General features: G+C 43.5%; 2 protein-coding genes across 6 annotated transcripts in view; one reads left to right on the top strand and one right to left on the bottom strand.

Moving 5' to 3' along the window:
* Positions 1 to 4,598, top strand: part of LOC134944950 (mitochondrial chaperone BCS1) — a 158,937-nt gene extending 154,339 nt beyond the window's left edge. For 4 of the 5 annotated variants that reach the window (XM_063933900.1, XM_063933902.1, XM_063933898.1 and 1 more), the window contains 2 exons: positions 1,812 to 1,929; positions 3,087 to 4,598. In XM_063933900.1, the coding sequence (XP_063789970.1) occupies positions 1,812 to 1,929; positions 3,087 to 3,339 (371 nt within the window). In that variant the 3' untranslated portion in view covers positions 3,340 to 4,598. The remainder of the gene's footprint in view (positions 1 to 1,811; positions 1,930 to 3,086) is intronic. The other variant, XM_063933901.1, reaches the window with a different exon arrangement.
* A 222-nt stretch (positions 4,599 to 4,820) lies between these two features.
* LOC134944949 (sterol 26-hydroxylase, mitochondrial-like) overlaps positions 4,821 to 20,115 on the bottom strand; it is a 76,711-nt gene continuing 61,416 nt past the window's right edge. Inside the window, exon 9 of the mRNA XM_063933897.1 lies at positions 4,821 to 6,127. Within this exon, the coding sequence (XP_063789967.1) occupies positions 6,011 to 6,127 (117 nt within the window). The 3' untranslated portion in view covers positions 4,821 to 6,010. The remainder of the gene's footprint in view (positions 6,128 to 20,115) is intronic.

Genomic DNA, 20,115 nt, shown 5'->3' with positions numbered 1-20,115 from the left:
GGCCAAGAAGGACTTGGTACCCGGAATTGCAAGAAATGCTCACAGAGGACCCATGGCCTCTGCCTCTCAGACAGGACCTGTTACAACAAGGGCCTTGTCTGTTCCAAGACTTACCGAGGCTACGTTTAACGGCATGGCGGTTGAACGCTGGATCCTAGCGGAAAAAGGCATTCCGGATGAAGTTATTCCTACGCTGATAAAGGCTAGGAAGGACGTGACAGCAAAGCATTATCACCTTATATGGCGAAAATATGTTGCTTGGCGTGAGGCCAGGAAGGCCCCTACAGAGGAATCCCAGCTGGGTCGATTCCTGCACTTCCTACAGTCAGGAGTGACTATGGGCCTAAAATTAGGGTCCATAAAGGTCCAGATTTCGGCCCTGTCCATTTTCTTCCAAAAAGAACTGGCTTCTCTGCCTGAAGTTCAGACGTTTGTAAAGGGAGTGCTGCATATTCAGCCCCCTTTTGTGCCACCAGTGGCACCTTGGGATCTTAACGTGGTGTTGAGTTTTCTGAAATCCCACTGGTGTGAGCCACTTAAGACCGTGGAGCTAAAGTATCTCACGTGGAAAGTGGTCATGCTGTTGGCTTTAGCTTCGGCTAGGCGTGTGTCAGAATTGGCGGCTTTGTCATGTAAAAGCCCCTATCTGGTTTTCCATATGGATAGGGCAGAATTGCGGACTCGTCCGCAATTTCTGCCAAAGGTGGTGTCATCCTTTCATTTGAACCAACCTATTGTGGTGCCTGCGGCTACTTGTGACTACCAAGTTGCTTGACGTAGTCCGGGCTTTGAAGATTTATGTGACCAGAACGATTGGAGTCAGGAAGACTGACTCGCTGTTTGTCCTGCATGCATCCAACAAGCTGGGTGCTCCTGCTTCAAAGCAAACTATTGCTCGCTGGATCTGTGGCACGATTCAGCAGGCTCATTCTGCGGCTGGATTGCCGCATCCAAAATCAGTGAAAGCCCATTCCACAAGAAAGGTGGGCTCTTCTTGGGCGGCTGCCCAGGGGGTCTCGGCATTACAGCTTTGCCGAGCTGCTACTTGGTCGGGTTCAAACACATTTGCAAAGTTCTACAAGTTTGATACCCTGGCTGAGGAGGACCTTGAGTTTGCCCATTCGGTGCTGCAGAGTCATCCGCACTCTCACGCCCGTTTGGGAGCTTTGGTATAATCCCCATGGTCCTTACGGAGTCCCCAGCATCCACTAGGACGTTAGAGAAAATAAGATTTTACTCACCGGTAAATCTATTTCTCGTAGTCCGTAGTGGATGCTGGGCGCCCGTCCCAAGTGCGGACTTTCTGCAATACGTGTATATAGTTATTGCTTACTAAAGGGTTATGTTATGTGGCATCAGTTGAGTGATGCTTGTTTGTTGTTCATACTGTTAACTGGGTAAGTTTATCACGAGTTATACGGTGTGATTGGTGTGGCTGGTATGAGTCTTACCCTGGATTCCAAAATCCTTTCCTTGTAATGTCAGCTCTTCCGGGCACAGTTTCCTTAACTGAGGTCTGGAGGAGGGGCATAGAGGGAGGAGCCAAGGAGCCAGTGCACACCAGGTAGTACTAAATCTTTCTTTAGAGTGCCCAGTCTCCTGCGGAGCCCGTCTATTCCCCATGGTCCTTACGGAGTCCCCAGCATCCACTACGGACTACGAGAAATAGATTTACCGGTGAGTAAAATCTTATTATAGCATGCAAATATTCAAAAATAGGGCAACATATATCCAAAATACCTGTGGTTCCAAACATTTTGTATATGGGAGACTCAACCTGTAATATAAAGTTTCTTTCCTCCTTTCCACAGATCCAACTGCATATCAGGGAATGGGGCGGCTGACCTTCAGCGGGTTGTTAAACGCCTTGGACGGAGTTGCTTCCAGTGAGGCTCGAATAGTTTTTATGACCACCAATCACATCGACAGGTACGAGAGAAAAGAGTAGGATGGGAACCATGTTTTTATTCAACGCGTAGTGTAAAAACAAGACAACATCCTATTTCCTAATGCAATGCGATGTTCTGTATGACAGTCTTGCATTGTGTCTCTTAAGTTAGGTACACTCTATACAATTATGGGACCAATTTGCCAATAAACTGGTGCTAGGCCTGTTTTATTGTACAGTATGTATGAACGAGCATTTCGCTGATATACCGGGGAAATCATAGTCCTATGCATGCTCCTTTGTTTATCAGATAGGTCGGCCAAGACACAGAAGATCTTGGCCCTGCAGATATCGTGCAATGTGTGGTCATTCTCTAAAATTTGACCATAATTCACATGTTTTTCTGTGACTTTGGGGCAGATGTACTAAGCAGTGAAAAGAGTGGAGAAGTGAGCCAGTGGAGAAGTTGCCTATGGCAACCAATCAGCATTGAAGTAACGTTTATAATTTGCATATTATAAAATTATACAGAGCAGCTAATGGTTGCCATGGGCAACCTCTCCACTGGCTCACATCTCCACACTTTTCATAGCTTAGTAAATCTCCCCCTATGTCATCCTCCTTGTGTGCAGACGTATGGAAAATCAAGCCCTCATTTAGCATGGATCGCTAATGAGACTGAAATTGCGATTATCTCAAAACTGCTACCGCATGTGAAAAGATGCCCACTAATGCAATTGCAACTCTGCGTATGCAGTTGCAGAATTGAGATCCATACGCAGATACCGAGTTCCATCGACAGTTGCGGAGATACACTCCCCGAAAATGCCCATGATACGCTTGCGTTTTTCTAACCACTCCCCATAAATGCCATTTTAATACCCACGAACGGTCACTTCCTGTCAATCACTCTGCAATCGCATTTCACTGAGCCTGTGAACACACAGCGATCGCAGTGTGGATTTTGCGCATTCGCAGCGCATGCGCAGTCTTCCGATAATCTGCCAATTTTCATTTTTGCAATTTAGTGATCGATGCTGATTGAGGGTCTCAGTGCGGTGTGGCAGAAAATCAGTTAGTATTAAAAATTGCTCATTGTGTAGCTCAGATATTGGGGCATAGGATTTACCAAAGAATCGCCCAGATGTGCTGTATTACTGCTGGTAACGGATGTGTATCTGTCTATGTGGTGTTGTAGATTGGACCCAGCATTGATCCGACCTGGTCGCGTTGATGTAAAGCAGTATATAGGATACTGCACCCATTGGCAACTGGCTCAGATGTTTTTGCGCTTCTACCCAGACCAGCCCCTTTCATCAGCAGAGGACTTTGCAAATTCAGCCCTGACCTCCTTTGAAAGGATTAGTGCAGCCCAGGTTCAGGGTCACTTTATGATGCACAAAAATGACCCCAGAGTGGCCATAAAGAACATTCACTGCCTGGCTCAATAACGGACAGGAAACACAGGATCTGATAAAAGACCTCTAAGGGAATATCCAACCTGCTACAAATAAATCTGTTATCCACCTAAAATGTCCCTATACAATGGTCTACTGTATATGGTGCATCTAACTGTACCGCTCTCCATTTCATAGTGTTCTCTGATTGGTTGACTTTCTGCTGGACAGCTAATTGCAGTGGAGTATTATGGTGCCCACACAAGGTGCGATTGTTGTGTGCGTTTTCATCCTTTTAGTTCAAATTGCATCGTGTCTAATTCAAATTGCACAGTGTTTACTTTCCCTTGCGGTGCGCGCTCCCGTGTAGTCAATATCGCAATGCAAAATAGTATGTGCAGTCAGGTATTTTTGGACTACATCGCATACATTACATATTGTAGCGTTGTCAACATCAGGTGTAATTCAGATCGCATACCACACATTGTATAGGCTCAAATCTCACCTAGCACAGATCTCACCGTTTGTGGGCACCCTTAAAGGGTGGAGTTGACAACAGCACTTTGGAGGCAATTGTTCAGTTGGACTTTTAAGCTGAACAGAATTTTATATTTATTTTCCAATTTGTCATTACAAAATCTCAAATATTTATTACTGACTGTTCTTCATGATTCTCTGCAACTTTACAATGTAGTAAAGTTACTATTCGCTTATTGTCAGACTAAGGGGTCTATTCAATTTGTGTTAGAAAAACTGCACTTTGACTTTTTCAGGTTGAATCTGGATTCGACATTCAATTTTAGTGCCATTTTTCCGACTTGTTAGGAAACACGTGGATTGGCGGATTAGCCACGGATCCACTTATTTTGCAGAATTTGCGGCCATTCTCGACAGGTTTTTGGCCCGTTTTCGACAATGCTGATTCGACTTTAAAAAAAAAGTCGGATCAGCATTGTCGAAAATGGGTAAAACCTGTCGGAAATGCCCACAAATTGAATACTGAACTGTATTTGAATAGACACCTAAATATCTAAACTCACAGAAGTGACATTTGTTTTTAAATACTGTTCATTTGTTTGTTTTTCTATTAAATACATTGTGATCTTTAATTCTAGTTCTCCCATTGTGCGTGGATTAAAATACCAGTAACTGGTATTAACAATTTACAGAACTGTCAGGATTGTGTTATGAAGAAATGTAACTTGTCCATCGAGCAGCTTGAAAAAACAAGGAACAATGAACTTGAATTACCTCACAATGAGGTTTGATTTCTAATAGGAGATATTGTTAAATAAAATCCCATTTATTTTTAACATGATTCTATCTGACTATTTTGTGCCACTTATTGGCCACCATGAATTTCTATGTAATATTATATAAACTAGCTACAGATAGGATTGTCATACTTCTCTTCTGTATCAGCTGCGGACTGCCGTCACCGACCCACATATGTAAATGGGGAGAAAAAGAAAGATTCAGTTTCATTGTAGTGGTGGCAAAAGAGGCTTGGAACAAATGCAGAGAAGGGGATTAGAAAACCTCTATTGTTTTTATTTAACATTTCAAAAACAGTAAAAATGTTTTATGTAAGGAAAACATGTACAATTTAAAGTAAAATATGACCCATAGCAACCAATAAAACCCCTCCACCCACTCCAAACGATCAAGAACAATTAGCATATACTGTACTACAGTGATTTATAAGACTTTAATATTACGAGAGATGGAATGCTTTGGTTTTCTTACTGCGGCACTAATTATACATACAGCATTCAGCATAGCAATACATTTTCACAGTACACCACTAGCAATCAACATATATACCTGAGGTATAGAGTTTTTATACATTTCATGGTGTTTGCACACCCCGGACAGTATGATTGATTATAAGCAGAGTCTGGCTAAGTGAGATCTGCTATACTTGTTCCTGTCTGCAAGTATGGTGTCCTCCTACTGTAGATGTTACCCAGATGCCATATTGTCATTTCTGTATGTGCGGTCGTGAAATTCATATATCCAACAGAATCTCTCTCAAACTGTGATGTCGTCGGATTTTTTTATTTATTTTATTTATTTTTTTAACTTCACCCTATTACATTCCTTCTATTGCAGGTTTGGAGGGTAGAAAGCATTCTTTACCCTACAGCAGGAGTGGGGAGCCTTCCAGCTGTTGTTAACTACGCTGTTGTTAAACTACACATACCAACATGCCCTGCTACAGTTTTGCTATTTGGCCATGCTAAAACTGTTGCAGGGTATGCTGGGATGTGTAGTTCAACAACAGCTGCAGGGCCGTAGGTTTTCCACCCCTGCCCTACAGCTCTACACTCCATCACGCTGCAGGTCTTTATGGTAATGACGATTCTTATGGCTCGGTCATCTCGCAAGTGTTCTCCTCTTTTCTTCCTAGTCATTTACCTGACAGTTCCAGTGCAAAAGCATATGTCCCTAAAAAGGAAGGTTTGTTTTCTGTGAATGGGGAGGACTCCTGCAGACTAAAACATCACCTCCCTCCTTGTGTCAGCTAGCCTAGTGAATGGGATCACCTCCCTCCTTGTGTCAGCTAGCCTAGTGAATGGGATCACCTCCCTCCTTGTGTCAGCTAGCCTAGTGAATGGGAGCTTGATGAAATCCAGTTAATGTATTGTGTACTCTTATTCTTCATAGTTTCAGCGGTAACTGACAATTTAATTTCATAAATATTTCACAACATTTTTGCACTTAATTATTGACGATCAATAAACTGCAGGTTTATCGGTTTATCTGAAACAAGGATAGTGCGATTTTTAGTGCCAACTTCTCCCATCTCAGGGTCAGGAATCACCTGGAATGCTTTTATTAGCTGTAGATTTAAAGGGGAAAAAAATCTGTCATATTTAAGCAAACAAATAAGTGGCAAATATTTAAAAGCTTCTTTGCATAAGTAGTTTAATTACAATTTTATAAAGTACTAGTTACCAGCTCCGTCAAAATGACGGAACATCATAACCGTAACGTCAGCTACGACTGCTGTGCCCTACTGGAGCAATACTTGAATTGCTCCACCAGGCGCAATCTAGTGGCCACCAGTACGCAAAATAGTTGAATTCCCCCCATAAAGGCGAGGAGCAGTGTTAGCCCTTTATTATATAGGATTATTTAACAAAGTTTCATTATTTTCTTCAAAATACTACAGAACCTACTTTTTTCCCCTTATATGCAGGTAAATCATGGACATTTTTCCTGTGCAGTTAATTAGGAGGTAAATTAAGACAAGAAAGGATTTTTGGATTTACCATTTAGTCCATTGCTCTCACTCTACTTGTGAAGATACGACGAGCCTTGGTGTGTAGATGAAACTGATTAGTAGGCACTCAAAGTAACCTAAATCTTGTTTGCATAATGTCTCCTCTACCACTCAGACCTATGTTTTCGGGCGATCAAAGCCCATAGTATAGTATAGAATGGAGTACGCAATCCGTCAAACAAAATAAAAAAAAAAGGCATAGGGCCGCAGTGTCCTTTAAGTGGATTCAGAGAAATTAAATCAACAGTAAATCCAAAAATAGTCTTTAATCATTCATCCAGTGCGGAGACACTGTTTACTTTAGGAATGTTCCAAAGCTGCCCCTTGGGGATGGTACACTTCCACATTACTGGGTGCTAAACTTTCTGCCCAAAGATGGCATTTTTAGATACACGGAAACAAACATGGATCTAGTAAAGTGGTCTGAAAAGTTATCTGAGACTAGTGTTTTTTTTTAGAGAGATAAACCTCTCTGATTAATACAGTAATTCATGTTGCCACCATGGGCCAAATGTATTAAGCCTTAACAAGAGATAAATCTGAGATGCATAAGGAGAGATAAATTACCAACCAACCCGCTTCCTGTCTTTTTTCAAAAACAGCCTGTGACATGGCAGTTAGGAGCTGATTGGTCATTTATCACTCCTTATGTGTTTCAGATTTATCTCTTTTTAAGGCTGAATACATTTGTGCCCATATGCTTTATGGCCAGCCATCCTCGTTTGAGTCATACAATACCAGATGGGTATCTGTCCTATGCCAAGATGACTATCAAGGCTCTACATTCAAAAGGTAGAGAGAGACTGCAAATTCCAAGGTTGTATCCTGTCTCAGAGCAGGTGGAACAAGATGTTGATGAATTTATGATAGACCTGGCATGCAGGACATCTCTATTGTTAACTTGGATTAACTTTCAGGAAAGAAAAGCAATACCTTAAATGCACAAATGTTCAGGCCGCTGCGACCGCTAAGAGTGTGTGTGTAAAACCCCTATGAAATGCCGACACGCTGTAAGCACAAAGTAGCTACACGTGCGGCGGAATACACTTTATAACCCCTAACAGGAAAGGAATGCGACACCAATTGTATATGTAATGTTGAGGTCCAACCCAGCAACAAATGTTTACTTAAAAGGGGGTACAACAGAAATACAATAACATAAGAGAAAAGGCTACAACCAATGATACATACGTTTGTTCGCCAGCGACTCCCGGTTCCGGTCCTCAGTCAATCTGGATAGATGACGTTCAGAGAATGTGTTTGACCGGCCAGATGGCTTGGCTTTTATACAATAGTTCAAAGTGTGAAACAAAGGAAACTAATCTCTTCATCCATAGGTCAAAGGACTGGTCATTTACAGTACATGAGGGGTCATAGGTGGGTTTGAATAGGTGGGTGATGCCTGGTCCAGGTGCACTTGCAGATGTCCTCCACTGGGTTCCCGCCGAATATCAAGAGTACAGTAAATACAGTGTGATATTAATATTATACTCCTGCGCATATCTATGCGCAGGAGCATGCTACTATCTGCAAACTGCCATCAGAATATTGCCCTTGAAATTCTGTACAGCTGGATACCAAACACCACCTCCTAACCTAATTCTGTCCCTTCATATCCTGTAAAGTCGAATTCCTCTGTTGTTATACCTCTGAAGCAAATGTAACTTGCTTGTGTGGTGCGTGTAGGCTATGTGTAAATTATGTACTATGTGGATTAAATATGAGATATGTCTTTGTAGCTTTTCCATGCGAATGCGTATGCTACCGTATTTACTCATACCACACGTTAATACGCAGGACCTCGTGAGCCAATATACGCAATGTGCGGGTATGCGCACGCATGGCAGAACAAGCATGCGCACGGAGGCCACTCTGTGTGGTGTTTGCACGTGATGCATGTGGCTATAATATTTTCGACTTCGACTGTCCACCCTTTGGCAGTAAACAATAACTGCCACACATAATTAATAAAACTGAAATATCCAGGGAAGATTTGTAGGTGGGAAATGTATAGCCTAGTGGGATAGGAAAAAGCATATATGTATGTATGACTTAATGTCTGAGGGGCATGTATCATCGTGCCGTATATGTTCTAAGTAAGCTTTGAGGTATTGTGAAGTATACATTAAATACTTCTCATCCCGTATTATGGGTCTGTACATGGGCAAACAAACACTACCAAGCTCTTTTCGGGCAAGGGCCATTAGCCCTCACCTTTCCGGCTTCTTATACCAACAAATGGGGAGCACATTTATCTTATGATACATGGAGGGGAAACGTATGTGTGTGCTACTATATGTGATAACATTTATCGACTATGTGTGCTATTAACTGAAGGTTGCAGAGATGAGGATAAGACACATAAAAATACATTAACATAAATTTTGGGTATAGTTGTAGTCTTTTCCGGTTGGATGTTTCTGGGTAGAGGGGAAAACAGAAAAACAATGGTGAAAGAAACAGGCCATGGAATTAATTTGCAATCCTTATCATAACATTGTTTCTACGGATGGGTCATAAATCAAATCTGCCGCTGTTACAACGCCCTCGCTCCTTAGACGCATCAAATTTGTCCTGTGTTTGCGCAGCGTCAAAATTCGAACACATCTGAATATCAGGCCGATAATTATGATGACACCCAGGATACAAAGGAGAAACTTTCCCACACTCGCAATTACATTTTGCGCCCACTCTCCTAACCCAGAGAACCATTTGAGTGGGTTCAACCATGAGGCCCAGCCAGTTAGTTCATTACCGACAGCCGTCAAGGTAAGGTTGTGTTTCCTTCTGAACTCCCACTTTAAGTGCAAGATCTCGTCCATCTTTTGATCGATGATCTCCGTTGGGTCTTCAGTACTATTCGTAATATATGTACAGCACTCCACATCATATTATGTTGCCAGAGTCACACAGTACCCACCTGTCACAGCTGTGACATAATTCAGGACCATCCTGTGCTGGACCAGCTCCTTCTTGTAGGCTTGGAGCTCCCTACCCGTATACCTGAAGGTGTCATCATACATCTCGGTGATATTATCTATCAAGTTTGCCAGCGCATGGATGTACTTATAATTTATAGTTCCTCTGGCAGTACGGGTGATATCTAATGCGAGAAGGAACTGAATCCTGGTGGATTCATGGATCAAATCAGGGGCTGCGTGCTCTGCCCTATCTATGAGGTGTCTCTTGAAGATATGTTCATAATGTGTATGAGTATAAGGAGTCTGAGCGTTGCGGTGAATGTCTTTCATTTTGTTGTATGCTAAGGTCATAACCTCTGGTAGTACTCTGCCAATATAACACAACCCTTCAGAGCTCGGAGTAAGCCACTTGTACGCTTTCCTTCCACATATGAAGTAGGCATCATCTGGGAGAACATAAAGGACAAAATGCAACAAAACCATATCACATATTTTCCTTATAAAGAAACCGGCCCCCAGTTCTCTCATTTGCTCAGTACAAGTATCGGGCTGGATGATGTGGGCACAATACCCCTGCGATACTTTTCCAGCCCACATGGTTTTGATCCCACATGTATACCTATACCGAAAATACTTCCCACTTGCGACTATCTTACGTACAAGTTCGGAGTTGATAGGTATTTTATCAGCTCTATGTGAGAAGGTCATTGTCTGGTTATTCCATGTCACTTCCCAATTTCCTGGTTTCCGGAAATTGGACACGTTAATGCACAATAGTGACCTATCTACGTGGTACTGGTGGAGCTTCAAACTAGGGGGCCTAGATATATTGAATTTCTTTTCTCCCACCCCGTAATTCGAGTACCTCATCTATCGTTAAAGGGTATGGCACTAATCCCGACTTACTCTGTCCTTGAGGTACCTGTGAGCACACCCAGCATTCTGTTTGGTTTAAGACCGTACCCACTAATGAGTGATAATCACTCAAAGGATGCCCGCCAATGTCGATATTACTGTTTGACTGACATCTCTGGATGCACCCGTCTTCGACTATATTTTCGCAATGCTTACATAGACAGTATTCATCAGACCATAACCTTTCACATTGCCTCTGAGCTCCGTGACTACCAGATCTCTTACTGATACCAGCCTTGACCAAAGTGATACGTTGATCCTGGGGTCCTACGAATCCAAACTCTCCATCAGAACCCATTCCAGATCCTTGCTCGACATCTGGGGGCCATCACAAAAACAGATTGTCCTGATCAAAAACAGAGTCACAAGTAAAAGCCGAAACACAGCCTCTTGGTGTGGATCCATTTTGTTAAAGAGCAAAAATAGGAAAATGCAGTGGGAAGGAGGGGGGGGTGAAAAAAAGAAAAATGGTACGACAACCGTCCTTGATTTTGCTGCTCTCCACGCTCAGGTGCCGTCCAACAGTCCTACCTCTCAGCTTTCCCGGAACAGACTCTCTAGTGATACGCGGTTCTCTTCACCTTTCTCTTTGTCATGAGTTTTCTCCAGGTCAGCGACCTTCTTGGAGTGGGATGAGTGGACCCAAGTCACTCTCTCGGCATCCTTTAGTGCTGTCGTGCTGGTCAACAAAACTTGATATGGTCCTTCCCACCTGTCAATGAGGCAACCTGAGCGTAGAAAATTTAAAATCACATAATCCCCAGGTTCAATGTCATGACAATTACTGTTTGGTAGGTCAGGAATCACCAGTTTTAGATTCCTTTGCTGGTTTCTCAGATGCTGGCTCATCCTAACCAAATATTGCACAGTTATTTTGTTATTGCACTTCAAGTCATCCTGGAGGTCTATCATTACATGGGGTTGGCGTCCAAAATGAACTTTGAAGGGTGATAAGTTAAGTGGTGACCTGGGAGTGGTTCTGATGCTGTACAACACTAGTGGCAGTGCTTCTGGCCACAACAATCCAGTTTTAGCCATCACTTTGCTCAGCTTGTTCTTAATAGTGCTGTTCATGCTCTTCACCTTCGCACTTGCCTGTGGCCGGTATGGAGTATGCAGCTTACTATTAATACCCATCAGTTTGCACATGACCTGAAAGATTTCACCTGTAAAATGGGTACCCCTATCACTTTCAATCATTCTAGGGATACCATATCTACACACAAATTCCTGCACGATTTTCTTTACAGTGAACACGGCAGTATTTTTGGCAGCGGGGAATGCTTCTACCCAGTTTGAAAAGACATCGGTACATACTAACACATACTTTAAATTCCTACAGGGTGGTAACTGTATGAAGTCGATTTGTAATACCTGGAAAGGTCCGTCTGTAGGAGGGATATGGGATGGCTCTGTTGGTATTGTCTTACCAATATTCTTCCTCAAGCAAGTAAGACATGTCATTGCTTTCTTACCTGCATGAGAAGAGAACCCTGGTGCACTCCAGTAGGCTCTTACCAATCTGCACATACCTTCCTTAACCAGATGAGTCAGACCGTGTGCCGCCTCAGCTAAGCTCAGGAGATATGCCCTGGGGGCCACTGGCTTACCGTGTCCATCTGTCCAAAGTCATGAGGACTCCTGACCATATCCCTTCGCCTTCCAGACCGCCCTCTCCTGTAGGGAACACAAATTTTGCATTTCTATTTAACTGTTGTATATTTGTGTGGGATAAAACATCTCTAGAGGAGAGAGAGAGAGGAGAAAAAAAGAAAATGTCAGGTTTGCGTTCACCAACGGGCTGCACACCATCATGCCTATCAGTGTCCGTACACAATCTTCCTTTACCAGTATTCCCAGTCGCCACCCTTTGTGCATGACCAGGCACACTGCAGTAATACTGGTGCCATCGTGCTGGTGAGATATACCGGGTTCGGGCAGCACTCTGAAAGACCGATAAGGCATGTGGTGTATGAACTGTAATCGGTTCCATGTATTGTACCCTCCTGTAGGTGAACGTAGGAGATGAAGAGGAAACTGTGAAGACCAACCACATAGAGGTTGGTAACAGATAAGTTTGTAGAGGTGAAGAGGATTTTATTAAAATGACAACTGGATTGGGCACTACGGGGAATTGATTCCCTACTTGGTGTACTCCCTTTAAAATCTGTGTTTGTTGTATCACTACTGGGACTATCCCAGCCATCAATCCAGTGTCCTGTCCATCCTAAATTCATAGGAAACCCGGTATTTTGCGAGATAATTTCCTCTACCTGTGATGGACATGAATCTAGAACAGTGGAATGCAACATTAGTCTTTGTGGGTGTCTAACATACTTTGTACTTCCTGAGCGGGAGCACACTATATGTATATCATATTTAACAAAGTCTCTGTTGATTAAGTTAGTCAGGGGTCACCGTTGCTAGGAGAAAAATAAAAAGTTTAGCATCATAGAGGCCCCATCTTAACTTCAGAAGGTTTTGTCATAGGGTAATGTTGCACTTATCTCGTTCTTCCCATTTGCCGAATTTGTGTTTTTTTTCTATGTGGTTTTGAATCCTTACTATATGTCCATTGGTCCTGTCTATGTGTTTGATAACGTGGCTCGTGTTCTTTGTCTAGGGGGTTTATATTTACTATGTGTCCCATTACTTCTACAATCCCTGGCAAAATGCCCTTCCTTCCTGCAATGGAAACATGTTATTGACCGTTTCTTACCATCAGGGGTCTGGGGTTTAGGTGGACTGGGCATCCCTGCAAGAGCCTGTATACTTACCGTCCTCAACCTCTCCTCTTGCTGTTCTGTACGTTTGGAGATACTCTTGTGATGCTCAATAGCGCACTCTCTGAGAGTATCTACTGTGACCCCTCTCCAATTAGGCAAAGAAGTCTGCACCCTGACCCTCAATGCCTTATTGAGCCCATCCATTAGCACAGAGACAGCCACCTCCCTGTAATTCACATCGTTCCTTATATCCGATACCCCAGTGTACTTAGCCATAGTTTGTATAGCTCTATGGAAATATTCAGATGTCATTTCATTTTCTCTCTGTTTTATGGAGAAAATTTTGTTCCACTTAACAGCAGTAGGGAAATACAATCCTAGTTGTATGTTAATTCGTTCCATGTTCTCCTGATTGTGTTCGTCAGTCAGAGGATCGTCTGACTCTATTTTACAATCCGTGATAAATTTTTGGGTGTCAATATTAGGGGGTAGGCACGCTTTGAAAAGTGTCCGCCAATCTTTGTTTGCAGGGTCATGACCATTACCCAGATCCTTAATATACTTCTGACATCTGGCTAAATGTCTCTGGGGATCGGGGAATTCTGAAATGATTGACCGCCGTTCTGATCTGGTCCACGGGCAATACATTGCATTATGCCTGGTGAGGGTTACTCCCTGGTTATCGGTTGTCCCATTGGGAGTTGCTATTTCCAAGACAGGATGTAACCCAACCATTCCATTCTCACTGTGAGGTGTTACTGTCTCTGCGTAATGAACAGTCTCATTCTAACCGGTGGCTGTGATCTCACCCATCCCTTCAGTGGGAGACACCGTCACTGTTCTTACTGGTTGGCCTGGGCCCACCTGAGTTTCCTGCAAGGTGGCTGCCTGGATGAGGGCTGAGATTAGGCTGGATCCATCATATTCCTTCGACCTATGACCTTGGAGAGAACTTAAGACAGGGTACAATATACATGGGTTAGGGTTAATACAATTTACATGAATGTTCCTATCATTTGCCGATGTACCATTGGTTGTAGCTGTTCTCTCCCCATCGACATGTGTCGGTGATGGTGTGCTCACAATCACATTCCTGTCAGGTTTGGAAGTGGCTGTGCGAGCCAGCCTCTTGTTGCCATATATTTAAACAGTCGTTATGTCTGATCCTTTGTTTCCTAGATTTGATAAGACATATTCTAATCCTTACGCTCTGTAGTACCTCTGGTTCAAAACTACCCATCCTGGGAAATTATGCTTTATCATCAGCAGTCATACATACCCATTTGTCACAAAAAGCCTCCGCGTGTGGACCATACTTCCCACACATTATCAACCTTGCTGACCCCCTGGGCCGCAGCTCTCCAGCCTGAACCCTAGCTACCAAACGCCCCCCGCTTGTGCTATTGGATCCCATCGTGGACTTTTCAAACACAATCCCCAAATGCACAATACGAGTAGAAGGTGAAAGTCAACCTAGCGCTTTCACTCGCTCCTGCCCACGCTGGCCTATACTCCGACCCACTCCACCAGTGGAAAACCCGGTGTACCCAACCTTGGACTGCTATCAGACCCTTCAGCACCGTAATTTCTTTCGGTGGAGGTTCTGTTGGAATATTTTCCTGAGAGAGCCAGCGAAAAATTCCTTTTCGGTATCTTTCCACTGGAATTTTTATAGGGTGAGAAACAGACTATCGATCACCCTTTCCAATGGATGTCCACCAGGGAGATTTCCTGAAGAAATCGGTGAAAAACCCCTTGTTTACACAATCACGTCTGCGTATGCTTTCCACAGCGCATATGACACACCTGCGCGAAATAACGCAAATAGCATCACGTTGCACTGTGTATAACACACGGACATGCGGTCTAATCACACGGCCTATAGATACTTGTTATCTATATGCCCTACGATGGCGGGAGTTGAATTCACAAGCTGGGCTCCTCAGCCGGAGCGTAACACAAAAACCTTAAACTTCAATTCACAATCTATACTCTATCACGCTCCTCTGCAAGTTTCCTCACGACTTGCGTACTTCTCTATTATTAACGCAAGGTAGCTGACCTTATGCCACCGAGCCTCAGCTAACTCAGTGTCTCCACGGGATCCCAATTTCCGGGGTTCAATCCATTCACTCTTACTTTCAGCTCACACAAATACACAGTGTTTTTCTGTATAGAAAAATATCACTCCCTTTGATTGATAGTCTTTCCCAGAGGTAGTACAGTTTAAACAAAATATTGCAATAATCTGCTTTTGAAATCGGATAGTTATATGCTATAGTAGTAAATCTATTTTATCCCGCCTTAAATTGAACTGCTGTTGTGCGGTTATACCTTGCGCTCTCAACCCTACGCAACATTGCGTAAACACGCGACTGTGCGTGTCTCTACACCACGTGCGCGACCCTGTGCGCTTCTGTACGCTGTCCTCACGTACCATACCGCGTGTACAAACGTGCGTTCGCAATTTAATAAACCACACTATCGATAAATGTGAGCAACAAAACTACTATTGCTCATTAACACAACACACAATTGTTCCGTACGCTCGCCGGAAGTCACCCCCACGGGCAATCCTCTTTCGAGTGTAAACCTAAACGTTTAGGCCGGAACTGCGTTTCGTGTTTTACAATTATTCCCTTAACACACTATTTCAAATATATATATAGCAAATAAATGTATCCGATTTCACACAGATCTAAAAATGACTAATAACTTATGGCAACAATATGTGAGAATGTATGCAAAGTACCGGTACGCTTTGAGTACGCTTTCGCACCAGAAAAATTACACACAAATAATAAACGGCTTTTTTTCCCTGTTTGTCTCTTGGGTTACACCAGCACCTCTAAGACTATACAGAACAGACGTGGTCTAACAACACAAACTGGTTTCAAACACAATGCAAGGTTAGTTGACATGCATCTCCATCCTTTGTTGGTAGATCAAAGTCTGTTTATGACCTGCAAGTCTGTAAGTGTGAGATGAACCCGACAGAGCTCCCAATTGTTAAGTTTGATTAACTTTCAGGAAAGAAAAGCAAGACCTTAAATACACAAATGTTCAGGCCTCTGCGACCGCTGTGTGTGTGTGTAAAACCCTTATGAAATGCGTACATGTTGCGTAAGCACGCCGACACGCTGTAAGCACAAAGTAGCTACACGTGCGGCGGAATACACTTTATAACCCCTAACAGGATAGGAATGCCACACCAATTATATATGTAATGTTGAGGTCCAACCCAGTAACAAATATTTACTTAAAAGGGGGTACAACAGAAATACAATAACATAAGAGAAAAGGCTACAACCAGTGATACATACGTTTGTTCGTCAGCGACTCCCGGTTCCGGTCCTCAGTCAATCTGGATAGATGACCTTCAGAGAATGTGTCTGACCGGCCAGGAGGCTTGGCTTTTATACAATAGTCCAAAGTGTGAAACAAAGGAAACTGTAATCTCTTCATCCATAGGTCAGAGGACTGGTCATTTACAGTACATGAGGGGTCACAGGTGGGTTTTAATAGGTGGGCGATGCCTGGTCCAGGTGCACTTTCAGATATCCTCCACTGGATTCCCACAGAATATCAAGAGTACAGTAAATACAGTGTGATATTATTATACTCCTGCGCATATTTATGCGCAGGAGCGTGCTACTATCTGCAAACTGCCATCAGAATATTGCCCTTGAAATTCTGTATAGCTGGATACCAAACACCACCTCCTAACCTAATTCTGTCCCCTCATATCCTGTAAAGTCGAATTCCTCTGTTATACCTCTGTAGCAAATGTAACTTGCTTGTGTGGTGCGTGTAGGCTATGTGTAAATTATGTACTATGTGGATTAAATATCAGATACGTCTTTGTGGCTTTTCCATGCGAATGCGTATGCTACCGTATTTACTCATACCACGCATTAGTACGCAGGACCTCGTGAGCCAATATACGCAACATGCAGGTATGCGCACGCGCGGCAGAACAAGCACGCGCACGGAGGCCACTCTGTGGTGTTTGCACGTGATGCATGTGGCTATAATATTTTTGACTTCGACACTGTCTTTATGAAAGACCAAATTTTGGTGATCTGCAAGATGCTTAAATAGAGTGACCATATTATTCCTTTTACCTGGGACGCTCATTGATTACACAGGTTCTGTGGCTGGCTGACTTCAAGCCTACATTTCAGCTGGTTTTAATCAGCCACAGAACCTGTGTAATCCATGAACGTCCTAGGGAAAAGGGATAATATGGTCACTCTAGCTTAAGACAGTTAAAACATACTTCTAACTAAGGAAATGGCAAGTAAAAAGACACCTTCCAGGTTTTCAACTTAGTCAATGGATTTAAGAGACTTGAGTTGTGGTTTCTGCAAGGGCCGAGTTTGAGTCCCAGCAGGACATGAGGTAGCTGTATACAGAAAACCCCTTGAAAGTTCTAAACCTTAAGAATGCAAGCCAATTTCCACCTGCAGAAGAAGCTAGATTAGAAGGACAAGAACTTGTTAAAGACAGATGAGCAAAGTATTGCTAAAATGGAGTCTTCCAGTAATGGTTGTCCCAGTAATACCAGTAGCATTAAACTGTGCACCAAAATTCTGATTTAATTGAATGTAAGGTACAGTACGAGGAAGATTAAATCATTCACACATCTGCAAAAGCGAGTGGGGTAAATGTATAAAATATATATATATATATATATATATATATATATATATATATATATAGAAATTAGTGTATGTTGCATGAAGACGGGTAATATAAACCTGAACCTTCCAACAGCCAAGGATGTACAGAATCTGCTGTATATCCCGATGGAGAGTATGGATGTTTCCATTGCAGTGGAAGTGGGGAAGGGGAAGTTGACAGCGTGGATTATTTATTTAATTTCGCCCATTTACAGAACAAAGGGCATACTGGATAATGTTTGTTGGGGCTGGCCAGAGCCACTGCTTAAAATCAACATGAGGTAGAGTTTATCCATAAATCCACAAATTTAGCCAAGTAACTGCAGAATAAAAGGTCTTGTACTAACTGAATGCAACCTAAAAACCTTCTAATTCAGTGTGTTTATCACCAGCACACATAACATCAAAAGACAAATCCTTGCTGGTGTTGCATGAATTGAAACATCATATGATGTTTTTATGATATTGTATCATTTGTCTGAATGTATCGATATTAAAGACTTTATTTTATTATATGCTTCATTCGCACAGTTTCTTTTATATTGCTTTGGTTGAATTTATTCATAAATCCAGGAACTGCAGAATAAAAGTTTTGGCATTTTGGGAGTATTTCCAAGCAGCAAAGTCCAATGATGAGGTGCTACTTCCCAATGACCCAGCATGGACATGGCACTGTTCATAGCACAGTTCCCTCTGCCATGTTTGTCTCTTGTGTGGAGCTCCCCAAACTATTGGCTTCCACTTGACCATTGTCCTGACACTATCATAGATACGGGACATGGCAACCATTTCGGTCTGCTGCAAGCCAAGTCTCAACCGGCATAGGAAGGAACTACGATTGCTGTCATGGCTGCCAGCATATGGTCTATCACAACAGTCTGCTGGCCCTCACACTGACCAAGGGTACCTGATCCCCATAACCACAGTTGGTCAGGGGACACACTTCACTTATTCCAGGGTTTGAAGAAAAATAAAATAAAACATAACTAAACCTTTTTTCTGCTGTGGGGTACACTGGGCTCCACAAGGAATTACATTGGGGTGTAGAGTAGGATCTTGATCCGAGGCACCAACAGGCTCAAAGCTTTTGACTGTTCCCAAGATGCACAGCGCTGCCTCCTCTATAACCCCGTCTCCATGCCAGGGAGCTCAGTTTGTAAGTTTGTGCCTTGCGGTATGCAAGCACTGTACAGGTGGCTGCCTTAAGCAGCATTTTTCAAAGTAATTATACATAGACTGAACAGTGGATTCTGTTTGAAAACTTCAGGGGCTGCTGCTGGTAAAGTCTTGGAGCTGCACGCTGAAAGGTCTCTATCAACCCCATCGGCGCTGTATACTCCCGCGCCGGAATTGCCGGGTCACTGCAGCGGAGACGGAGGCTTCTTCTTAACTGTGAGTCACACACACGCCGCCATCTCCGGGATCGAGGGGCCGCAGACAAAGGGGCGAGGTAGGGGGCTCCTGTGCCGCACTTTACCGCGATCCAGCGCGACCGTAGGTGGCAGGCCGCACGCGCTGGCGTGGGCACTGATTACTGGGCAGCTTGCTCCACTAGCCACCAGGGTATTATTCAGGGCACAGGTCAGGGGGATTTAGTATAATTCCCCCGTTTTATATTCTGCCCGCATACCCTCTCTATCCTCTCTCTACGGAGGTGTGTAAAAATTGGGAAACCCCTCCGCCTGGTTATTCTCATGTGGCGCGTATGGTTGTTTCCTCTGCTCTGCTAGTAACTACCATTACCTCTCTGAAGGAACCGATGGATAGACGTGTGGAGGGCTGTTTAAAAGCGATTTATACCCTAACGGGGGCTGTGCATAGGCCATCAATTGCAGCGACTTGGGCTGTTGAGGTGTGGGCTCAGGAACTCGAGGCGGAACTGTCTGCCGACACGTCTGAGCATGCTCGACAATGTCTCTCATATATTGCCATGGCTTCTCTGTACCTTAAGGAGGCGGCCTCCGATGCTGGGGTGCTCGCGGCCAAGGCTGCTACTGCATCCGTCTTGGCCAGACGTATCCTTTGGTTGAAATCCTGGTCAGTGGATTTGGATTCCAAGAAAACCCTGGAGGTGCTTCCTTTCAAAGGAGACATTCTCTTTGGAGAAGACCTAAATAAGATTGTGGCTGATCTGGCTATGGCTAAAACAGCTTGCCTACCTAGTACGGCTCCTTCCGCAAAGAAGGCTAAAAGTACTTTCCCTCTGCCCTTTCGTACTCCAGGTAAAGCAAAAGGTCAGGCGTACCCAAACCAAGCTCATGCTTCCAGACCAAAGAAGCCCAGACCAAAGCGTGCATGGG

This window comes from Pseudophryne corroboree, chromosome 7 (genome assembly GCF_028390025.1).
Source record: "Pseudophryne corroboree isolate aPseCor3 chromosome 7, aPseCor3.hap2, whole genome shotgun sequence".
NCBI classification, from domain to species: domain Eukaryota; kingdom Metazoa; phylum Chordata; class Amphibia; order Anura; family Myobatrachidae; genus Pseudophryne; species Pseudophryne corroboree.
The sequence above is the reverse complement of the archived record's forward strand: the minus strand, read 5'-3'. Positions and strand labels throughout refer to the sequence as shown.